This window comes from Echiichthys vipera (assembly GCF_963691815.1).
Source record: "Echiichthys vipera genome assembly, chromosome: 1".
Taxonomy (NCBI): domain Eukaryota; kingdom Metazoa; phylum Chordata; class Actinopteri; order Perciformes; family Trachinidae; genus Echiichthys; species Echiichthys vipera.
The window spans coordinates 17,905,688-17,927,961 of NC_139826.1; the positions used below are offsets into that span (position 1 = coordinate 17,905,688).

Genomic DNA, 22,274 nt, shown 5'->3' on the forward strand with positions numbered 1-22,274 from the left:
ACCAACATCACAAAAGTATATTGTCAGAGTCACCAATGCACCACAAAATTAAATATGATCATGATGTTGTGTAATTGTGCATTGTGTAATATACAGTCCTGTCACTGAATTACTATGACTACTTAACACAAAACTAAACTTGTACATGAAAGTATTTCCTAGTTTCCTCACCTTCCTTGGTTCCACTGCGGTCAATGTCTGGTCCGGTATTGGCAGATCGCTTGGGATTCTGCGTCAGGTAGTTCTGCCTTGTCCAATCAAAGACATCGCTCCGGTCTTGAGAGAAACCACAGATCCTGTCATCCTCAAAACCACACACATGGTCTGAGATGCGTGAGAAAATAACAAAAGAGGAAAATGCATTACCTCAAGTAAAGCAGGTGACATTACAAACTACAGTTGACATAATTCATTTTTTCGACCCACTTTTACCGGGAAATGAATGGCGACAATATAGCTGCATAATTATCTCTGCAATATTGCGCTTCAAATGTGAAAATCAGACAGCCCGGCATTTACTGACAAAGTGATAGGCACCATGTAGGAGGCAGAGTGTATAATATGAAACTTAAAGTTACCTCCACATATTATGCATATTCTGATGCACACAAATGTAAAAAAAATGTGAAGGTATGAAAACACTTTTATTAAAATGTTTTACTGTTACAAGATTTCTGACAAAACCAAGGCATAGAGCCTGGAGATATGCCGGAGAACATAACATACTACAGGTTATTTCTAAGTCTTAATTTAAAATATAATATTTATTGACACTTTTCAGGCATTAAGAAAAACACTGCTTCTACTAATAAAAAGAAAAAATTCCTCTCTGTAGAGACCTACAATTTCTTTAAATAGGGGAAGTGGAGGCTTAACTTAACCCTTGTATTGTGTTAGAAAGCTGTTTACACCTGTGGTGTTAGCGGGTCCATTTGGACCCATGCTTTTAAAATGCTTGAAAATTCTTAAAATCACCAAGTTTTCTTCAAATGTTGTTTTCCAGCTAACTGCTGGCTTAGTATGTATTCATATAAATGGAACCAGTGTGTGAATTGTTTTTAGTTGGCTCCACAGACACAGGATTTTAAAATATACCACTCGTTTTTGATTGCAAAAACTGTTTAAATTCACTAAATATATTTATTTTTCTTATTGAATGAGTAATAATGAACTGTAAATGTGTTAACTAACTAATATTAGAGTACACCTACCAAAAAAAAATTTTTTTTTGTTATTATTATTTAAAATTATTAACAATAATGACATCTTTGGTGTTTCGGGTCAAAACGGACCCGCATAGATAAATGGTAGGATAAAGACAACACGTCAATTTTTTTCCCCCATAAAACCCACTTTTATTTAACCATACCAATTAACCAAACAATTTAACCATAAACTGAACATTGAAAATAATATGGTGTTAGCGCAGCTATGTCATTCTGAATTAACCATATTTTAAACACTGGAAACAATGTGTTGTAGGTTAAACATAATTTGAACTCTGTGTGTGTGTGTGTGTGTGTGTGTGTGTGTGTGTGTGTGTGTGTGTGTGTGTGTGTGTGTGTGTGTGTGTGTGTGTGTGTGTGTGTGTGTGTGTGTGTGTGTGTGTGTGTGTGTGTGTGTGTGTTCAAATGCATGAATCACAGTATTTGATGGTCACCGTGTGCTCCTTGCAAATGAATTTCTTGCATGTGTGGCAAGTAGTATTGGATTTCCTGTCCTTGTTGGCGGGGCAGGACTGGCACCTCTTTCTCTTCCTCCTGGAATCTCCTCCCTGGTTCTTATCAGAGGATGATGGTGTGGGTGTTGGCTGAAGCTCTCTCACCAAACGAACAGACGCTTCGGTTCGGGGCAGCCGCTCTCGTCTTTCGATCAAGGGAGACACCAGAGACTTGCCCAACTCAACAACAAGAAAAAGCCTCCTCTTGATGGTTTTTTCTCCATTCCATTCTGGATCTATTTCAGTCCACACCACAAATGCGTTGTATGCAGACACATCCAGTATGTTGTAAAACACAACCATTGGCCACCTTTTTGTCACCCGCTTGCATGTATACGTGCCTGTGACCTTGTCCAGGTTGTCAACGCCACCTTTGTTCTTATTGTATTCCAGAATTATGTCTGGCTCCTTGTCCTCCCTACTGTTCACACCAGCATCCCTGTGGAGAGTGGACATCACTAGTACATTTTTTTTTTTGGGGACAGTAGGAGACAATTGTGGTCCTTTCTGTAAATGCGAACTTTGATGAGAGAGGAGCCCTGTCTTTTGTTCCTAGAAGAGCTAGGGGAAGCTAAGGTTTGTTCTTCCTGACTGTTCCCACCATCGTCAGCTTCCTCTTTAGAAGCTCTTGCGCGAGGTCATAGGAAGTGAAAAAATTATCACAGGTTATGTTGTGCCCCCGAAGACCCTTGGTCATGTCCAGGACGACCGGCTTGCCTTGGTTCTTCTCTGGCACTCCGCTGGCAGGTTTTCCGGTATGTATTTGTATATATTTATTTTGCATCACATGCTGCCCATATTTTGATACCATATTTTCCAGGCTTGTTTGGCATGTACTGCCTGAAGGGACAGAGGCCTCTGAAAGGGACTAGCCGTTCATCCACTGTGACCTCTGGCCCAGGATTGTACACAAAGGGTAAATGTTCCACCCATTTGTCCCAAACCTCCCTGATGGGAGCAAGCTTGTCATTCTCACGACGAGCAACTCTTGTCTCCCTGTTGTCAAAACGTAGCACTCTTGATAATACATTAAAAGGCTTGAAGCAACATTGTGGCACGAAAAATAGGGCGTCCTGACTCACTATCCCATAAGCTGGCCGTAGCCTCATTACAGGATGTGTATACCCCTGCAAGAAGCAACAGTCCCATGTAGGCATCGAGCTGTGTTTTGTCCATCTCTGTCCAGCTATCACCAAACACTCTTCTCCCTTCCATGTTGGAAGGTAGGATATTCTGAATAGGTCGTGGAAAGAACAGTTCAAACGCTGACTTGATGTCTTGGGCGTGTGACACAGCATATCTAGTAGGCCCTGGAGTCATTCTGAGGATGTTCTCTGTCGGTGCCCTGGATTGGGTTTGAAGAAGGCTTGATAACCATGAAATATCACCTTTTCTTGACTTGAAAACTTCTCTTTGATCATCTGTGACATCTGGGTACTCCTCATCAGATGTTTGGTCTTGTTCAGGGTCATACTGAACGTCATCCTCATCCTCAGACACATCATCCTCAGCTTCACTTTGCCCTCTATCCTCAGGATCACCATCATTACCAAAGATATGATCCAGCGCTTCATGAACAGTATACCTTTTGCTCATGTTGACTGATGCTCCTACAGAATTCAACTGATAATATCCCACCCAAACCCTCTTTATATGTGCCAATGTTTATAAACAATGTATCAATATGCTGCGAGAAAGTTTGAGTTCACGTGTGGGGTGGTGTGTGTGTGCACCTGTATGCGTTTATTTCTGTGGGTCTCTGTCTGTGCCTGTGCATGTGAAAGAGGCCTGTGTGTGTGTGTGTGTATGTGTGTGTGTGTGTGTGTGTGTGTGTTTGTGTGTGTGTGTGTGTGTGTGTGTGTGTGTGTGTTGTGGGCCATAACTGTGCACATTGGGCCATAATTGATCCTCAAAGCAACCCATAGCGTTAAAGTGATGCATACAACAGCCAGTATTCTCTGCCGGGTCATTTTGGCCTTGACCTTTAGAATTTACTAAAATTGTGAAAATGTATTTTGCTGCATTTAAATTGGTGTGTCTGAGGATTAGATGAAGCCTCATTCCAGGACAAAAAAGGAAAGAGTGCTTTTTACACAGTTAAACTTGAAAACACAACAGAAGGGTTAAAAAGTAAGAGGACTGCATTTATATAACGCCTTTAACCTTACCAGACAAAGTCCTTTACAATTTGTCTCTCATTCATCCATTCACACACACATTCATGGCGGAAAAGCCATGAAAGGCTCTGGCCTGCTCATCGGGAGTAACTTTGGCCTCATTGTCTTGCGAACTGCCAAACTTTTGATTAAAGGACAACCCCCCATACCTCCTCCTCCAGTCCCTGCCACCAAAACAATGGGAGGTGTATGGATTTTAACTGGTGTATCTGTTATTAAGAAGCATTTGTGAGAAACATTTTCCCTGAATGAACATCTTCAGAATGAGAGCACTGACAATTTGGTAGGGAGTAGGTGTCCTGCATGTTCCACATGCAATAGACTTAGTGCGCACTCACACTGTCCATCCGTACCGTGCCCAAACAGGTTTTACGGGTGAAGCCTAGTTCGTTTGACCAGTGTGAGTACAACCGCGCCTAGCTGCGGCCAGCTGGCCGGCCACGGACCGTTTGGGAGAGATGGGCTTTTGTAAGTGCGTTTACACATGTACGAGCACGAGCGTGCTGATGTCATTTTATGTGCGCCTGTTCGGACATGGCAAAAAAAAAAAAAAAAGACGGACCATGCACGGACATTTAAAACAATGACGGCAAAAGGTTCACGTTGGTGTGATGCGGAGGTGGAGTGTTTACTGCAGATTTGATCGGATGAAAATATTCAAAAACAGTCGACAAGACGCACAAAAACTCTGAGGTCTATGGAAAGATTTGTCAACAAAGCGACGCATTGCGATGACGTCAATCAGTGTGTGTGACGTGTTACGGCGTGATGTCGTATAGGCAGCAAGAAGCATTCACGCAAGGCCCAGGCAGTGTGAGTACAAACGGGCCTGGCCAGCGGGGGGAGAGGTACCCTAAAGCCTGGGGCACGGTACGGACGGACAGTGTGAGTGCGCCCTTAAGAGCATGACTACTTTTTTTCCTATCTGACAGTTTGAACTTGCTGTTGATACCTTCTTAATCTTTGAATTTGCATCATCCATATGGAGTCAGGATTTTGCTGTTTGACATTGCTACATACATCAGGAAGGAAAAAATATATTTACATTTTGCGAAAGACCTCTGCTTGCGAGTTGTTAGTATCCTTGATGCTAACATGTCTTGTTAAGCCAAACAGAGGGGCTTCTCTCTATCCCCTTCATTAGACCATCTGGATGGTTCTACCATTATCACAGAATCACCAACACATGTAAATCGATGCAAGCAAGTACAACAACAGCTATCGAAAAATCATCCAAGCAGACCGAGTCTGTAAAAGCTTCCTGGACACTCACACAGTCCGCTGCAGATGCATATGGGTCATGCTACCCACGATGATAATTTGTATGTGCTTTTTTGTTTCAGGGAGCTAATCTATTACTATTCACACCCTGCTCCACTACATGTGCTCCCTTCAATTTGCACTGTTGTTCTCGCAGTCTGTTCCAATCTGCTGTTGTTTTAATTGCCTCACACTGGTGGAGCCAACTGCCACTATGCCAGAAAAATGCTGTTTGCCTCTTAATGAAGAAAATAGACAAGATGCAATTGACTAAGAAAGAGAGAGGGATAGCAAGAGCAGGAGCTAGTGCAGGAGAGCAAGACAGGTGGGGGACATTTAAGTAGAGTCTGCGATTCTAATCCATTGTACTTTTTGCCAAATGCAACAAATATCTCCTTACTAGCTATTCATTCTCTGTGCTCTGAAACACTGGTGTTCATACACAGCCCAGGCTCTGTAAATGGGAAAACAACAAAGTGGCTCAGACAAAGACACACAACACTATTCTGTTTGTGCTCATGCACAGGGCAGCTTAACAGGTAAAGCATACCAAATTAATGAATACTAAATCAAACATTAATAAGAACAGAAGAACACAAGACAGAGAATCAAGCTCAACCTAATCGAATGACAAGAAGAGGTGAGTCTTCAGCAGGGAATTAAAGGTTTCTGTGATCAGAGCAGTTTTCATATAGGTAAACTGTTCCAGAGATTACAGGCAGCTATAGCTCAGTGGTCTAACTGGGGTATGAAGATGCAAGAGTTCTGCTAGATAAACTGGCACCAGCCCATTTAAAACTTTAAAACCAAGCAACACAATCTTAAAATCAAAGCGGACATAGGCATGGCCTGCTTCCTGGCCCTGGTCTGGTTGAGAGAGGTGGGGTGAAAAAAGGATGACAAGCTCTTCAGCACTGAGATCACAGCAACCATCCAGGGTATAAAGTAACGTAGAAAATAGTAGAAAACTGCAGTGTATTTGAAGGGTTATTCACACGCAGGCAGTGTGCAGGAGCACAGTGAGTGTCGTGATTGGGTATAAAAGGAGCATCCCCAAAAGGCTCAGTCGTTCACAACAGTCCAACAGTTGAACAACAATGTTTCTCAACATACAAATGCAAGGGATTTAGGGATTTCATCATCTACAGTCCATAATATCATCAAAATCTCTGCACGTAAGCGGTAAGGCTGGAAACCAACATTGAATGCCTGTGACCTTCGATCCCTCAGGTGGCATTCTGTAAAGGATATTACCATGTGGGCTCAGGAGCACAAACCATTGTCAGTTAAAAGAGTTGGTCGCTACATCTATAAGTGCAAGTTTAAACTCTACCATGCAAAGTGAAAGCCATATATCAACAACACACAAAAAAACACCGGCTTCTCTGGTCCCAAGCTCATCTGCGATCTGCTTACGCAAAGTGGAAAAGTATGCTGTGGTCTGAAGAATCCACATTTCAAATTGTTTTGTAAATCATGGATGCCATGTCCTCCAGGCTAAAGAGTAAAGGACCATCCAGATTGTTATCAGTGCAACGTTCAAAAGGCAGCATCTGTGATGGTATGGGGTGTGTTAGTGCTACAGATAAGCATGAGTGATCGATTCCTCAAGTAGTGCTCATTTAAAATTAACTAGATTGGTAAACAATGGAACTTGGAAGTTTTTTTTCACGTGTGCGCACACGCAGCATATCTTGCTACTCCACTTGACCCAAGACACAAACACCTTCGATTTTTGGAACCAGCTCTTTGCCTCACCATCCGAGAGAAATTGTCTGACCTGCATGATGGGGTTACAGTGAAAGGCCCAGACGATATTGAGGGGGGAAAGCACTGACGCTGGGGGCAGCAACGTCAAGGCACTGGACAACCTCTTTGGGGAGGACTATAGTTCTAAAATATGGATGTCAAAGAGCTAGAAGCTTATTTCAGTGAGCCATGCATTCGTCCTCAGCAAAACCCACTGGAGTCGGGGCCTACGTGGATTTTATTATACTTATTTAGTTATGCTGCTATAGGCCTAGTCTGCTGGGGGATAATACTGTTCATGATACTCTAAGCTTCTATCCTCTCTAGCTGTATCATTCATGTCCTATCGATGCATGTTACTAATGAAATTCTTCCCTGGAGTTGTTTGTGCTTTGTCCTCTTGCAGGTCTCTGCTGATCGTGGTGGTGCCTGCTGCCGTGGTCCTGCATGACGCTTCCCGATGCTATTATTAATATTATTCATATATACTATCATTAGTTTTCTAAATTATAAAATTTGTAGCCATACTAGACATTATCAGTAATATTTCTCATTGTATCACAGCTGTTATTACCACTACTCATCATTGATCATATTTACCACCATAATTACGTCATTATCATATTCTATCACCTTAGCTGTACTTGTTTCTACCATTTTACTATGTTAACTGCCATAATATATAAGTCATATTCACATTACTATATATACATTATTATATATTTACTGTTACTTTTGGGGTTGCTTGCATCTATGGGACTGTCTGTTTGTCTTTATCTCTCTTTGTCAAACTGTCTGTCAGTCTCTTCTCTCTCTCTCTCTTCTTTTCTTCCTCCCCAACCAGATGACCATCCTTTATAGAGCTGGATCTGTCCGACGTTCCTGCCTGTTAAAGGGAAGGTTTTTGTTGCCACTGTGTGCACAAGATTGCTGTTGCTGCTCATGGGGGAATTGTTGGGTCTACGTAAATCATAAATAAGTCATAGAGTGTGGTCTTTACCCACTCTATATGTAAAGTGTCTTGAGATAACGTTTGTTATGATTTGGCACTGTAAATAAAATTTAATTGAATTGGTGGAAGTCCAACAGGCACCGATACAAAAAACTGAGCTTTCTGGCAAAGCAGCCCCTGCTGATACCTGTCACCTCTGTGCTAGTGGAGCGCCTGTTCTCCGAAGCGGGACTGATCATTGACAGAATATGAACACAAATTTAATTACGTTTTTGTAAGAAAACAATGTTTTGAAGTTGTGATTGTTAAAAAAATAGACCCTTTAAAGGGTTACTGTGACTGTTTTGACTGAGAATAAGCATTGGGTGTTGGGTAGGCTGTATTGCTGTGCATACATATAGCTTTTGGAGCAACATATGCTGCCATCCAAGCAACGTCTTATTCAGGGACGTCCCTGCTTATTTCAGCAAGACATGTGCCGAGCCACATTCTGCGCGTGTTACAACAGCGTGGCGTTTAGGAAAAGAGTGTGGGTACTAGACTGGCCTGCTGCAGTCAAGACCTATCTCCCATTGAAAATGTGTAGCGCAATTTGAGGCGCAAAATATGACAACAGAGACCCCAGACTGTTGAGCAACTGAAATCGTACATCAAGCAAGAATGGGAAAGAACTTCACCTACAAAGCTTCCACTATAATTGTCCTCAGTTCCCAAACACTTACTGAGTGTTGTTAAAAGGAAAGGTGATGTAACACAGTGGTAAACATACCCGTCACAGCTTTTTTTAAACGTGTTGCAGGCATCAAATTCAACATGACTACATTTTTGCAATAAAGTTTGAGTTTGAACATTAAATATCTTATAGTGTATTTAACTGAATATAGGTTGAAAAGGATTTGAAAATAATTGTATTTCGTTTTTATTTACGTTTTACACAGCATCCCAACTTTATATCAATTGGATTTTTATGAGATATACCTAGACTGCACCTTTATACATATGTAACATAGTTTTAGGTATTTTACCCATAAATACACATTAAATTAACAATATCCTCTAATATCCTCCAATCATGGCCACTCTTGGATGACATTTTAAATGTCATGGACCTGATTCCAGCAATCACTTCCTTTCTCACATCCTACGGTTATCCCACTCCTACCTAGAAACAAGATTTAATTAAGGCCAAGCCTGGGTCAAGACAAACTTTGCCTTGACAAACTTGTGCTGACATTGCTCGCAGCATACAAGCTTAATTAGCTTGCATCAAAATTTAACTTCACAACCTTGTCATCAATCAGTTCACAACAAAAATCTTTACACTGTGGAATGTAAAAATCTTAAAGAGCGGAGGAAGGTAGTTAAGATAAAAATCTCACCTGAAGGTCTTGGGTAGGTGTAGGCTGTAAGAGAATAATGTTGATTAATACTCTAATGTGCACAATCCATTTAGAGACGTTGTGTTTGATGAAGTATACAGTACATGGAGATGAAAAACTTCAGAAAAAGATGTTTCATAATAACGGTTTTAAAGACTCACGTTCTGAATACTGTATGATGCGACTAACATAGTCTCCAGAACTGTAGGTGGTGATGGGGACCAGTCGGACCTCGTAGGACAAAGGGATTCTCAAGTCTGCTATGGTGTGGGATATCAGCACACCCTTCTCTGGCTCCTTACCATTGAGGCCTATCTGCTTCGACAGCAGGTTCTGCTTGTTCTAGATTTGTACAGGCGAACACACACACAAGCAGGGAAGATGCAGACTTGTTAAAATGTATTCTCACAAATATGCAAAAGTTTGCAGAAAAAACTGTATAAAGACAAATACACACAGTGTATCACACATCACAAACTGAAAAAGATGATCACCAGAAAATGCAGCAACTCTGACTGAGAGGCAGAATCGGTCAGAGGGTACACATGGTGCGTCCATAACTGTCAGGCATACCTCCCATCTTCGCTCCTTTCTTCATATCATCCTCCCCTCATCTCTACCACTTTATATTGACATGCTAAGGTATTAAAACTCATTCCCAGTAACAAGCATAGACTGTATAAAATATGGACGTAGTCTGCATCACTTAGGTTTCTGAAGAGCAATTGTGACGATGTACGTACGTGGTTTTGGTCGAGACAAGCCTTATAAACAATTTCCCCCTGGGATTATTAAAGTATTTCTGATTCTGATTCTGATAAATGGGATATTAATGTCCACGTATCCGCACTGTTGAGATGCAAGCAGAAACATGCCACATTAATTAAGAGACACAAACACTGTTTAACAAAATTAAATTAGTTACAAAAGTATACAATTATGTTTGTATTGGATCTTGGTTAAGCGCATTAGTGTCGCATTAGCGCCTCAGCAATATTGAAAGATATCATCTTTTTGTGACGGGGGGGGGGCAGTATAAGTATAAGGCTACATTTACAGCCAGGCCAGCTATTTCCATATATGGACATTTCGCCATCTCCGTTTTCAAAAATAACACTTGGTTTTCAGAAAAATGTTGTGTACACTGACCCGTGTATATGTTTTTATAAAGAATCATTTAAATAAAAACTGGTAATAATGTTAATCCAGTCCAATTGCTGTCATTTATTTTTTTTAAATGTTATTAGTTAGTTATTTTATTCATGTATTTAAGTTAAGAGTGTTTTATTTTTCGTCAGCACTACTTTTAATAGAGCTATTGTTGTGTTATTCCACCCACGGAGAGAAGGACCCATTAGCTGTGTATCTATCTCTGATCCCAGCTACTTAAAGACCTGACAGTGAGCTCAATCTAATGCATTAGGTCAGCCACTCCACCATAAAACCTTGGTACACCCACAGCATGCCATTATCAGCTAGTGCATGCAGCAGACGTGTACATATGTGTGCTTGTGTGTGTATGGTAAATGTCTATTGCACAGAGCCCCTACAAAGGAAATTGACTATAAAAATTGATAGACGTAAATACTGGCCAAAAAAATAACCAAGATAAAACACATATTATAACAATTTGTGTATTCCAATTATGTAGAATAATTATGCGAAAAATAAAATGAGAAAAAGAAAGAAGGCTCCATGTTTTCTGTCCTGCCTCTATTCAGCCCTTCAAATACAAAAAGTAAGAGTTTGGCAGTTTGGTGCAGTAAGACATAGAGGCACTGATGCATCCCATAACTTTCTCTATAATTGCTACAGTACTGTATGCTCTGACATCGTCGTGGTGAAATCTGCTTTTCCTCCTGTCCAACACTCAAGTTGAGCTGTGCTATTCCCATTGGATGTATACTCAACGCCACAAATTTAAACTCAGCTAGACTGAGCTGATCATTTTCATTGAGAAGACCATGGCAACTCCTTCCAAGGTTGCATTTTTTGGTATGACAATTATTGTGAGCCCCATATGGCAGCCACTGCCCGATGCCAAGTTTGTGCTGGGCAACATACTTGGAATCAAATCCTCCCTTCCTCACCAGGCCCTATGCCACTAATGGCTGTTAACTTTTCTTCTTCTGAGTGCTTGTCGGCTGTTTCCATCCTTTTCAGCTTTGCACAACAGCAGGTACCCTTCCATGCAGGCCAAATTGTTTTTCCAAACACTTAGACTTTTTCAAAGTTGTAAACATAAACATTCTAAATGTGTCCAAGTTTGATTCCTGTTGCAGTGAATGACATCAGCTGACAGGAAGTTAACAAGGACCAAGGCTGTTGCCTAGGAATGGAATTCCATTAAAATGGTCTATACACATTCATGTTCATTGTTCCAATGTAAAGTGTCCTTGGGTCCTTTGAAAGGCGATATAAAATTTCAAGATAGTATTAATATTATTATTTAAAAAAAATCATCCCATCTGCTCATTAACTACCATTTTCCTTTCCCCAAGTTTGCTGGGAGTTAGTAGGATTGGGAGTAGTTAATGAGCAGTGTTCTGTAGTTCTATACAGATCTATACATCTGTTATTCTACAATTGCACTCACTGAATTATCACTCTGATAATAAGTTCAGAAAGAAGAGTCTTAACAAAAGACTTAGTAGCAGGTTGTTTTACAGTATAACAAGATACTGCATCTTTGAAAGGGCAGCAAAGTGACCTTTTAGTTTAAGAGACCACCACATCAAGGAAAGGTCACAGGATTCAATTTCTTAAACAGTGATGTGTCTTGTCGAAGTTTTCATGAGCAAGGTCTTGGATCCTTAGCTGCTAAATTGTCATGATGAGAAAAAAAAAAAACTTTTGTCCCAGTTGTCTAAAAACTTGGGGAATTTACAAAATGTCAGAGTGGAATGTACTGGATAATGCAACGGACGTAGTCCCCAGTGCTGTAGCTGGTGGTGTTTATCTGAGCAGTACTGGAATAAAGGTGCTATAATAACTGATTATATAAACTCATACATTGTCATAGATTGTATTATATTTTGCATTTTAGCAGTTAGATAATAACACATAATAGAATGTATTATGTCCTTTTAACAGCCATTTACACTCACGATCATCCATATAAACATTTACACACTGCTCATACAGCATGCATAATTATGGGAAATAGGAAATAGGAAAGAAAAGCTATGCTCATGTAATATGCATCGAGTGTGTGTTAGAGACGACTTAATAATGCTGAGAAGTCAGAGCTTTAGAAGTGGGTGGAATGTGCTTTCTTCATGAGCGGACTGGGTCTGCACACACACACACACACACACGCACACACACACACGCCTGCACACCTGATTACAGTGTGTGTGTGATACAGACGAACACCCACACAGTTTGTGGACCTAAAAGCACACACTGGATCAATGAGGTGCTGAAGTGTGACTCCAGCTGCTATCACTGCAGGTAAAAGACACTGCTTCTGTCTCTGTCTGCTTCCAGTGGCCAAAATGTGTATGTGTTTGCAAGTGTGTGTGTGTGTCTAAGTGACAAGGAGAGTGTGCGGTGTGTGTGTGTGTGTGTCCGTGCGTGTGCGTGCTTGTGCAGACAGTGTTCTCAGTTGTTTCTCTATCAGGCTGTCAACAAAGAGACAACAAGACAAAGAATGTGTGAAACGGTGAGAGCGATGAAGCAGCCATGAGATAGACGGACAGTGAAGTGTGTGTGTGTGTGTGTGTGTGTGTGTGTGTGTGTGTGTGTGTGTGTGTGTGTGTGTGTGTGTGTGTGTGTGAGAGAGAGAGAGATAGAGAGAGAAATTCGGACTGACAGCGTGAGAGGAGGCGGTCTCTTTAAACACTAAGAAGTGTGAGGTTAATTTCTCTGTTATCCTCTATTAATGGATCTCTTTCATGACTGATCCAGCAGTTCACTGATATTGTGTATGTGCGTGTACGTGAACAAGTCATCATCCATGCATGCACTGTCTGTCTGTTCTTGCATAGCCTATGTGCTCTCTTTGTGGCCTTGTGTGTGAATATACGAGTATATCTGCATAGTGGGGTTGATTATGTACATAAATTATTCATATATTTGATTTAATGTACAACTCTAATTCATCATGAATATTCTTAATTTCTCATATATATGATAATGGGTGTGTGTGTTTGTATGGGAGTGTTTGTGTGACTGTGTCTGTGTGCAGAAAAAACCTGGGTGTCGGTCTGATCTGAAGCCAGGTCAGCTGCAGGCAGATGAGTGGTTGATGGAGAGATGAGGTGGAAAGACTGAGATTAGGGGAGAAAGTGTAAAGAGGGAGAAAAAAACAATAAGGGAGGCACAATATAGAAGTAGAAGAAATTAAGCTGGAGATGCAGTGATAAATGTGGGATTAAAAGAGTCTGTCATGGTAGTTCTTTGGTCGGAGTGTGCAGAACATGTACATTTTGCTATGCTACAGTGTATGGTACATGCTGTTTGTGTGTTAGGCATATGTTATGTCTACACTGGGATAGTCATCATTTCCAAGGCCCTATATTTTCATAAACTAAACAGACAAAACCTATGGCTTATTGTAAGACTTATGTGGATGACAAATGCAACAACGTGCAGTTTAAGTTAATCAGCAGGTTCTGATTTTCAAAATATTTACCAGGGCCACAATCAGAGCATCAATTACTCATTTCTGTTGAGTTCTGATTTCGGTCAGAGGCTAAGTTAAACATAAACACACACATTGACACACTCCCAGACACAGTGCACAGTGCGTCGATTAGCTAGCTACCATTTGTACAGTTGGTTTTACTGGCCATTTAGAGCAGATCAACAGGTACTGCATAAACAGTCCAGTGGTCAAATTTGCAAGATGTATGTAAGGCGACAAATCTGCCACCCTAACAACTTCTTTCCCCTCTTTTTCTTTTCAAGCAGCTTGAAAACATTGAAGGCCACTTTTTTAAATTGTCTGATGTTAATACAATAGACAGGATACTTAAATTTCCTCACCCCTACACAAAAAAGTTTGTGTATAGTGTTGTTTATATTTCCAAATACATATGCAGGTGCTTTTTAGAGTAGAATTTTTTACCTAAAGGTGACCGTCCTAAGTTAAGCAGTTAAGTTAATGTGAATATAGCATGAAATTTACACACTACCCCCCTAAATGCATATGAATGAGATGTGCACTGCATTAATTAATAAGGTGCGACTCGGAGTGTGCCTGAATATAGAGGAAAGTGTCTCAACTGAGCAACAAAGGGCTTAATAAATCTGTCTCTCTTGTTGCAAAAAGAAAAAAATCATCACATGCTAATTATCTCTCAAGAATCAAAGTACTCATTTAAGAAACTATGGGGTCAAAGTGGGCATGTAGAAAAGGGTTATAAAGATAACTTGATGAAACAAGGTGGGCCTGTCAACTTTTGATTCCGACACAGGGAGAAAACCCCTGCAGAAAAACAAAACTAAAATAAGAAGTGTAAACAGGGATTTCACCGTCTGGCAATAAGTCATGGAGCAAACCATGTAGTCTGCCAATCACAGAAATAGACATACGCTACACAGGGCTAAACACAAATGCATTAGAGGCCATTCAAATGTAGACTGTAGGAATAAAGCTGCATAAATACACACAAACTCACATTAGAAACACACCCACTTACTACAAAAAGCAAATGAACACGTTTAATTCATATGAGGCATGTGTAGGCACATGAACTCTTTTATTCCCCTCTCCCTTGGGACCCCCTAGATCATTTTGTATGTGCTAAAAAGATAGTGTCAAGGCGTTAAGAGGATGAGCTGGAGAAAGTGTTATAGAAATAGATGGGTTGTGAAATTGAGATGGTATTACATTTGAATGTTCTCATACTCTATTTAATATTCGAGAGGACCAGTGAGATTTGCAATTTTTCTTTAATTTGCATGTTACTTCTCTTTTTCACACCCACCATTTGCTTCCCTGCTCAGCCTCTTGCTCACTCTCTCCCGCTGCTTTTCCTTTTTTTTTTAATCTTATTTGATGCCGCTCTCTAATGCACACGTAAAAATATGCAGGTAAAAGCCTTGAAATTAAATTAAAGTTTAACAACATTTAAGAAGTCCTAAACTGCTACTTAATGCAACTCATTATTTTAAAACTGTCTGCATAACAAATCGCAGCAACTATTTATCCGCTTTATTTCAGTTGCCACGGTTCAACCAATATTAAATGCCATTAAGTCTGCACTTACAACAGAGGACGTACCTCAGAGCTGGAAAAACTAAAAGGGGAGAGGGAGAACCAGAGAGCGGGGAGAACAAGTAAAAGCACGTAAGACTGAGAGAGGGCAAAGAAAGTGGAAATGGGAAAAAAACAACAGAAGAAATGTTGTGTGTGAAAGGTATTGGTAGACAGATAGAGGGCAAAAGAAATGAGCAAAAGAATGATATAGTGAGAGTTTTCAGAGAGCTGAGACATGCAATCATATGTGCATCTCAAGAAGGCCAGTGCTCATTGTCTGTCTCCCCGTAGAGTCTTACTTAATGAGGTAAGCAACCAAGTCTTAAAGTAGGAGGGGAATTAGCTATTCATCCGCACAAAAGCAAGCTGGCAGACCCTGCCTTCACTCTGTTTTAGAGTATCTCACACATAGACACATGCACACACACATACACCTACCCCCAGCCAGTTTTGTATAATTCACTATTATCCTTCCTGTCTTCTGACTCAAGGCCAGTAATCTATGAATAGGTGTTTGAAACAAAACAAGAGGTAAGCCTGAGGTTGCTCTCCTACTGTGGACAAAGGTTTCTAAGTTTGGCTCAGGGGCCTGCTCAGAGGGCTCCAAACTGTTTATAGAATAGATAATTTGGTAAAGCCCGTATGTTTTTGGAAGAAAAAAATCTAGAAATCTGACATATTAATGGTCATTACTGACAGCATGGTTTTTTAGACATGGTATGCATTTTTAATGGAGTAGTTGTGTCTCCATATAAAATGTATACATCATATTTCCCTGAGCATATCTATATCTTATAATCTACTTAAGGTGAAAATACATGTTGATGTTTGAGAGTTTATTTCAGTGCATGCAAATTCTAAATTCAGGTTTGTGACTGCAAGATAATACCCGTCAAAGGGTTGTGAAAATTAAGTCACTTCAATGCAAAGTCAATAATTTGAGGACAAGATAAAAAATGAAAATACCATTAAAAATGCAATCTCTAAACTGTCTCTGGGCTGACTTCTGGCTAAAATGAGAGACATTGGCAGCGGAGGCCTGGGCTTGTTACGTTGGTTACAACACAGTGAACACATTTTTGCCTGTCCGGCACTCAAAACTAGAGTCTTGCAGTGACAGCTGAGTAATTGCATCTTAAAAATTTGAAGTGATAGGCATTGTAACCTTAGTTCTGTGAATACAGAGCTGGCCTCTCATCCTCACATGTCTTGGTGCTGGAAAGTCAAAAATAAAGCCTGTGTTTGATGGGGCAGAGTAATGAAAGCTTAAGGACATGGCTATTCATGAAAAGGGGGTAACAACTAGAGAGGAGGCAATGAGGTAAAAAAGAAGAAAACTGAAGAACAGATGTCACATCTGTATTTGTCTTTTAAATTGTGTTAAAGCAATAAACAAACTTTAAAAATCATAGCGAAAATGAGATTTTTTCACTTTGTTTTACTGTATTGGAAGCATTTGGAGATGTGCTCACTGCAAGGTCACTTTGTTAATTGTGAACAGTGGTCATCTCCGAAACAACAACTTTTACATGCATGGGGACAGGAAATATGGGTATAAAGTACATCAGACTAATCTGTTTATTTAAAGAAACAGGATTACTTTGGTAAAAACTGGAAAAAATAAATAAATAATTAGTCCCAAAAATGTAGGAAAAGACGCTAAGAGGACAGGAGAGAAGAGGGGAAAAGAGAAGAGGGGAGGAGAGGAGAGGAGAGGAGAGGAGAGGTGGTTATGATGTTGTTGAAATTCAGTGCAGGTCGTCATTGGTGGTCCACACACGGCTGACACTCCCTAAGCTCATGAAGCCCCATGTTTACTTAGCATACACACTTCACTACATTAGACGTGTGTGTATGTGTGTTATTATCTCCACAAGTTATAGGCTTGATCAGTCAAGTGGTTACCTAACTTGCAAATAAAAGAAGTGTACTTTGGTCTTAACCAGACTGATCGATGTCAGTCTCATGAGTATTTGATGAACAAAATAAGTACTTGAATTTGATAGGCTTGCTTGGGTGTGTGGAATTTATACTTTCCAAGTATTTGTGCAGCATTACTTTACCTTTCGGACAGTAACCCAGTAGCCGATGATACGATCCGTGGCCCCAGGATCTTTCTGCGTCCACTGCAGATTGTAGGAATAGTTGTTTCCTTTGAGAATTCGCACTGGGTTGGGTGTGTCAAAGTAGAACTCAGCATTGTAAGGTTGTGCTGTGTGATAGGGGAAAGAGAGCGAGAGAGAACAAAATCTCACTGGTAAATGATACTGAAGAAGAGATAGCTGCCCCATGTTGAATATCCTCCCCCCAAAAATGACCCCACAGGTCGTTTGCCCAAGCAGCTTAGAAGAACCATTTTTAGGTAGTGGCAGGGAACTCTAGTGGTCATAGTTATTATGACAGGAGCGAAGGAGAAAGTCAGGTGATGTGGTATGAAGAGCGACAGAGCCAACGTAGAGAGTAGGTCAGGATGCATGGATGAGTCAAAAAAACACAGGACTTTCACCTAGGAGACTGCTGTTCATTTCCCATGTGAAACATTAAGTCACTATTGACTTGTTACCACCTGCAACAGCAATGCTGTTAGTGTTTTCACCTTCGGAGTTTGTGTGTGTGTGTGATGGCAAAATTTTACATTAATTATGTAACAAACTTAAGCTACATATTTTAACACAAACCATGACATTTTCTGAAACCTAACTAAGTTGTTTAGTTGCCTAAACCTAACCAAAAACTGTGACTGTTTCACAACAATAACCATATGTTTAAAACTGTGACTGTTGTTTAAAGATTAAGACGTGTTGTTCTCCTGCTACTGGTAGGGGCGCTCATTTAGGAAATATTCCTGTTGGTCGTATAAGAATGTTGGAACAAATGGCTGATGCGGATGGGTTGGAGGGCTTTTAGAAAGATGGTAAAATAGTAGATAGATAGATAGATAGATAGATAGATAGATAGATAGATAGATAGATAGATCAGTTGTTTTCCACCAGAAGATGGTATTGTGCATGTTTGACTCACCAGAGACATTAAATGTGCATGATGATGTCCCTGCATTATTGCTGACTCGGCATTCATAAGAACCATTGGTGGTGGGTTCTAGCTTAAACTTCAGCTCCGGCGTCTCCTTCAGGTCTGGCATGGGCATGCGGATAAAGTCGCCATTACGGAACCAGCGGATGTCTGTTAGACGTGGCGGGTTTGCGCGGGTGACTGTACACCTCAGGGTTACCATCTGATAGTTCCTGGAACGTGTGTCCTGGAAAACTGGGTCCAGTATTGGAGGATCTGCAGAGGCAAAATATTTGAATTTTAGTCCAATTAAAAAAACATTAATCTAAGTTTTTAGAAATTGTTTAACCTGATATATCAATTAATGTAATGGGTAACCAAGTTATTTGTTTAGTTTCAGCACATTTTCCATTTGGTTCTTCAAAATCCCTATACGTTATTTCTCATGCACGTATACACTTGACTGTAGAAAACATATGGAGCACTTACTTAGTGATTAAGCATAGTGAAGACATGCATCGATGTAAACCCCATTATCTGTAATTCTTTTCAATTTTAAAATCTATTGCCATCATAAAGGGATAGACTGAGAGAAACCGAAGCAAAACAGTTTGAGAAGGACATTCCAGCTTAGAGATGTGGACAGTGCAAAATGGACTGCAATGGTGTACATACATCACCACCATCCATGTCTAATTGTCCCAGCATGCTCTTTTAGTTCTCTGCATTGTAAATGTCCTCACTGCATCGGAAAACATTAGTTTTGACAAATAATCTGACACAGACCAACTGTTATTGCCACAAAGGATGATGCATTTCTACAATGCACAGTCCCTGCCCTGCTGCCCTTCCTAACCAGCTATAATTAACCTGTCAGCAGGGATGTGTGGCTCTGCGGTTAATGACTGACTAGCTGTTGTTGCCCTGGGGTCAGCAAGGACACAAGACAGCCAAATGACTCTGCCACAAATCACCAGCCAGCTAGTTCACCCCTGGCTAATCATGTAGATAATAGACAAGATGCTAATGGTGGTATTGCCGTACTAACAGTGATGAGATCTGGTGTTAAGGCCCCTAGAGGTGAGGCAGCACGACTAGAGTCCCTTATGAATCAAGTTTATCAGGCACAGATGTGTAATTATAGTCTTATTATAGTATAATCTGTGTTATGCCTGTAATTTAGACAGAAGGCCACGGATGAGCTGCAGTAAGGAGGAGAGAAAGAAACAGAGACGGACTGAAAGTTAACAGAAGGAGCAGGGGAGAAAGTGGATGACTGAGAATACAAATTTTTACCATCCTAGGAGTAATGGCAGTAATAATGGAACATTTTAAAAACAGGAACAAAATAACGTCTGATCGGATGACAAACGATTTTGATGAACTAATAGCAGAGGAGTTGAACAAATCACGGTTATTGAACATAGACTACCCACTGTTGATATCTTTAAACATAGACTCTCTTCTCTTCTCTCAATCTATTTAGCTTAGTGTTTAATGGTCATTACTGTTTTAAACAAAAAAATATTTTTATTATTTATTTTATCAAATTATTATTTTTAAATGTTTTATTGCCTTTTTATTTTAATTTGTATTGTCCAATATACATCTCAGCCTTTTTATTTCCTCTAAATAATGTACATAGTGTAATATGATGGTCAAGTCCTGTCTAATATTGACTTATCATCGAATCATGTTTTTTTTAGATTTTGTATTCATTGATCCATATTCTCACTTGCCAAATGAGGTCCTGGGGAGTTGTCAGTTGTATTTTTTGCCAACTCTGTTTAAGCTTTATGCAGAAAAATATTAAAAACAACAACGCTATTGGCTGAGATACATGAAGTGATATAGCTTAGCTGTTGCTTCAGACCGACAGACAGCACTGCTTGTGTGTAGGGAGGTGCATGTGTTGGTGTGGGGCACTGCCCATCTGAAATGGAGTGAAGGAGATCGACAGACAGACAGACAGACAGACAGACAGACAGAACATCAGTTAGCTTGCTTGCTTACCACAACCACAACTACATTTATCAACACTGCATTGATTAAAATGTGAGATTGGCAGTCGAATCAGGCTGCGTATATCAACTCGTTGAAAAACTTAAAAAAAACAACAACAAAAAAACTACAGGGTCCCTGCTACACATTAACCTCAAATTATTTAAGTGATTACATTCATATTAGTCATAGTATCTTGATATCCGCTTGTCAATCATCTTTAAAGGCTATTGAATTGCACTAAGCTGTATGAAATATGCTATACAAATATGTTTCATTGTCCATTGGTCATAGTTCTATTCTGTGAACATTCTTCTATTTTTTAGGAGACAACAGCAACTCTGGATGGCTTCCATACTTTTACATAGTTAAAGTTAATAAAAGCCCAAGAGCTGTAACCCATAACATAGAGCCTAGTTAACACTGCCGAGAAGATATCTCCTTTCGATTTTGAAAGCTCATCTGTTCTCTCTGTGAGTAAAGCTTCTACTGTTTTTTTTGTTTGGATATAGGTGCAGTCATACATTGCCGAAGCAAATCCTTGTTTATTATTCTGTGCCTGCACTCCAGTCAGTGGAACATGAGTAAGCACCTGCAAGCTAAAAAGACTGGAAACCACCTCTTAACTTCTCAGCTTCTTTGCTGTTTTTAGTCTAGACTGCCAATATGTGGACGTAGCATACATACAGCTTCCCACTTATTTGTAGAATCTAAATTATATTTTACTGCTGTGTGTCCAGTCATTATTATGTCTTCTGACCTCTTAAAATAACTGTGTGCCTACACTTCCTGCAGCCACAATAGAACCATGTGGTAGAGCTGGGGAATGGGTAAGCGGTCAAAGGTCGTACTGCAATCCTATGGACTGATTAGTGTATGGTCACATTCCCTGGTCCTGCATATAGAAACACATTTGCATAATGATGGCTATCTGACTTTGTAAACAGGTGGCAAGGGTAGAGAAAAGCAGAAAAACTGTGGAACGATGTTGATAGAAGTAGGAAGGAGGGGGGGGAAAAGGAGGAGGTGTGTTGTCAGCTGGTTTGTGAGCAGTTTATAAATCATCCAATCCCCAGTAGAATTTCGTAGACAAGTTATTATAATCCCCTTGCCTGATCTTAAATATTCATTTCAACAATTATGTAAGTTTCATAACAGTAGTCACTTTTTTCCAAGTTTCTAACACAACTTTTCAAATTCTCAGGAGCATTGTTATTGCATTTATTTGCTACTCATCTGGGACTCACAGCACCACACTGCAATGTTTCATAGTCAGAAGACCATAATGCATGTATACACACCATTGCCATCTGTCTTATCGAATGCTAAATGGATTCCATCTGCGAATGCAACACTGACCAACCTTAACATTTACAGTACACAATGAGAAAATCTATTTACATGAGACTGAGAAAGGGAGGAGGTAAGTGAGGAGTAAGGTGAGATGAAAGGAGAGAGAAACAGCTTAAAGAAAAAGACAATGAGGAAGATAAATGATAGGGAAAGTGTGGTGTGAAAGTAAGAGTTGATGATTGAGTATGGGAGGTGGCGAGAGAATGAGAGAATGCAGGATGCAGAAAGGGAATGACAAGACAGAGAGGTCCTCTCTCATGGCCAGCAGTTAGCTGATTGATGATGATGAGAATGGCAATGAGGAAGAACATCCACCTCTCTTGGAGGGAAAGTGGGAAAGTAAAGAAGGGATACAAGACAAAAAGAGGAAGTGGGAGAGGCAACAGTGGCACTCTGCATATTCACTTAATTATATCTGCCATAAAAATGATGGCATCCTTCCCTCATTAATCAGCAGTGCTAAATG

The 22,274-nt window shown here is 40.2% G+C and overlaps 1 protein-coding gene across 1 annotated transcript in view; it reads right to left on the reverse strand.

The window, feature by feature from the left end:
- mdga1 (MAM domain containing glycosylphosphatidylinositol anchor 1) overlaps nucleotides 1-22,274 on the reverse strand; it is a gene marked incomplete at its 3' end in the record, with an annotated part of 217,785 nt that overhangs the window by 36,304 nt on the left and 159,207 nt on the right. The window contains exons 9-13 of the mRNA XM_083912466.1: nucleotides 18,464-18,730; nucleotides 17,506-17,654; nucleotides 9,399-9,579; nucleotides 9,238-9,261; nucleotides 172-324 (exon numbers count right to left, since the gene is read on the reverse strand). Of these exons, the coding sequence (XP_083768592.1) occupies nucleotides 172-324; nucleotides 9,238-9,261; nucleotides 9,399-9,579; nucleotides 17,506-17,654; nucleotides 18,464-18,730 (774 nt within the window). The remainder of the gene's footprint in view (nucleotides 1-171; nucleotides 325-9,237; nucleotides 9,262-9,398; nucleotides 9,580-17,505; nucleotides 17,655-18,463; nucleotides 18,731-22,274) is intronic.